A 948-nucleotide genomic window follows, 5' to 3' on the forward strand; every position below is an offset into this window, starting at 1 on the left:
CGTGGGCACAGCCCGGGTCAAACCTTTCAGGTAAGACATTTTTCTTCATGTCCAACCTAAATCTCCTCTGGTGCAGCCTGAAGCTTGTTCCTCTTTTCCTGTCGCTTGTCCCTTGGGAGCAGAGCCCGACCCCCCCCGGCTCCAGGCTCCTGTCAGGAGCTGTGCAGAGCCAGAAGGTCTCCCCTGAGCCTCCTTTGCTCCAGGCTCAGCACCCCCAGCTCCCTCAGCTGCTCCTCACCAGACTCATGAGAGTTTCCTCCTGCTCAGGTGTTAATGCTGGAAGCTGCAGATTCCTGAGTTTGATTTGTGGCTTGACACAGTGTTAATTGAGGAACCATTTTCCAAGTGTGGGAACACCAACAAATGATGCACAGTCCACACTCACACCACTTTTCCTAGCACCTCTCTTTTCTGGCTACCAGCACACAGCCTGTAACTAAACCAGCTGCCTTCTAACACTGTTACTGAGCTCCCAATACACACACAAATCCCCTTCTTTGTTAAACATACATAACCTCCCCGAAAACATCCTCAGTGGTTATTCCCTGTTTTAGTGAAACTGAGGAGCCCCTTTTTTGTGCCTGTGTAGTTTGATACACTCTTTTCTTGTTGGCCCCAGCACAGAGGCAGCCCACCTGAGGAGCTGCCCTGTGCTGGCTATGAGAGCCAGGATGGTTTCAGGCAGGGAAGCACACGGACTGCCGGAGGGAGACGTCTCCCTGCACCGGGGCGGTGCAGCCCCATCCTCCCCCTCCTGCCCCGGGCGGCTGCAGCACTCACCCAAGAACTGCACGGCGAAGTAGCAGGCCTCGGCCAGCAGGCTCCAGCGGATGATGGCCTTCTCGGCCGTGTACAGGGCGTTCCACAGGATGAGCGAGATACCTGCGAGGGCAGAGCAGGGCTGGCGAGGGCAGGGAGCAGCTCCCGGGGAACCGGCGCAGGGAGGGA

At 56.9% G+C, this 948-nt stretch overlaps 1 protein-coding gene across 1 annotated transcript in view; it reads right to left on the reverse strand.

Annotated features, from left to right (window-relative positions):
* TP53I11 (tumor protein p53 inducible protein 11) overlaps positions 1-882 on the reverse strand; it is a gene marked incomplete at its 5' end in the record, with an annotated part of 1,351 nt that extends 469 nt beyond the window's left edge. Inside the window, one exon of the mRNA XM_008948748.1 lies at positions 781-882. Coding sequence (XP_008946996.1) covers positions 781-882 — 102 coding nt within the window. The remainder of the gene's footprint in view (positions 1-780) is intronic.
* Positions 883-948: the final 66 nt, after the last annotated feature.

Source organism: Merops nubicus, unplaced genomic scaffold, assembly GCF_000691845.1.
Source record: "Merops nubicus isolate BGI_N331 unplaced genomic scaffold, ASM69184v1 scaffold29391, whole genome shotgun sequence".
NCBI lineage: Eukaryota > Metazoa > Chordata > Aves > Coraciiformes > Meropidae > Merops > Merops nubicus.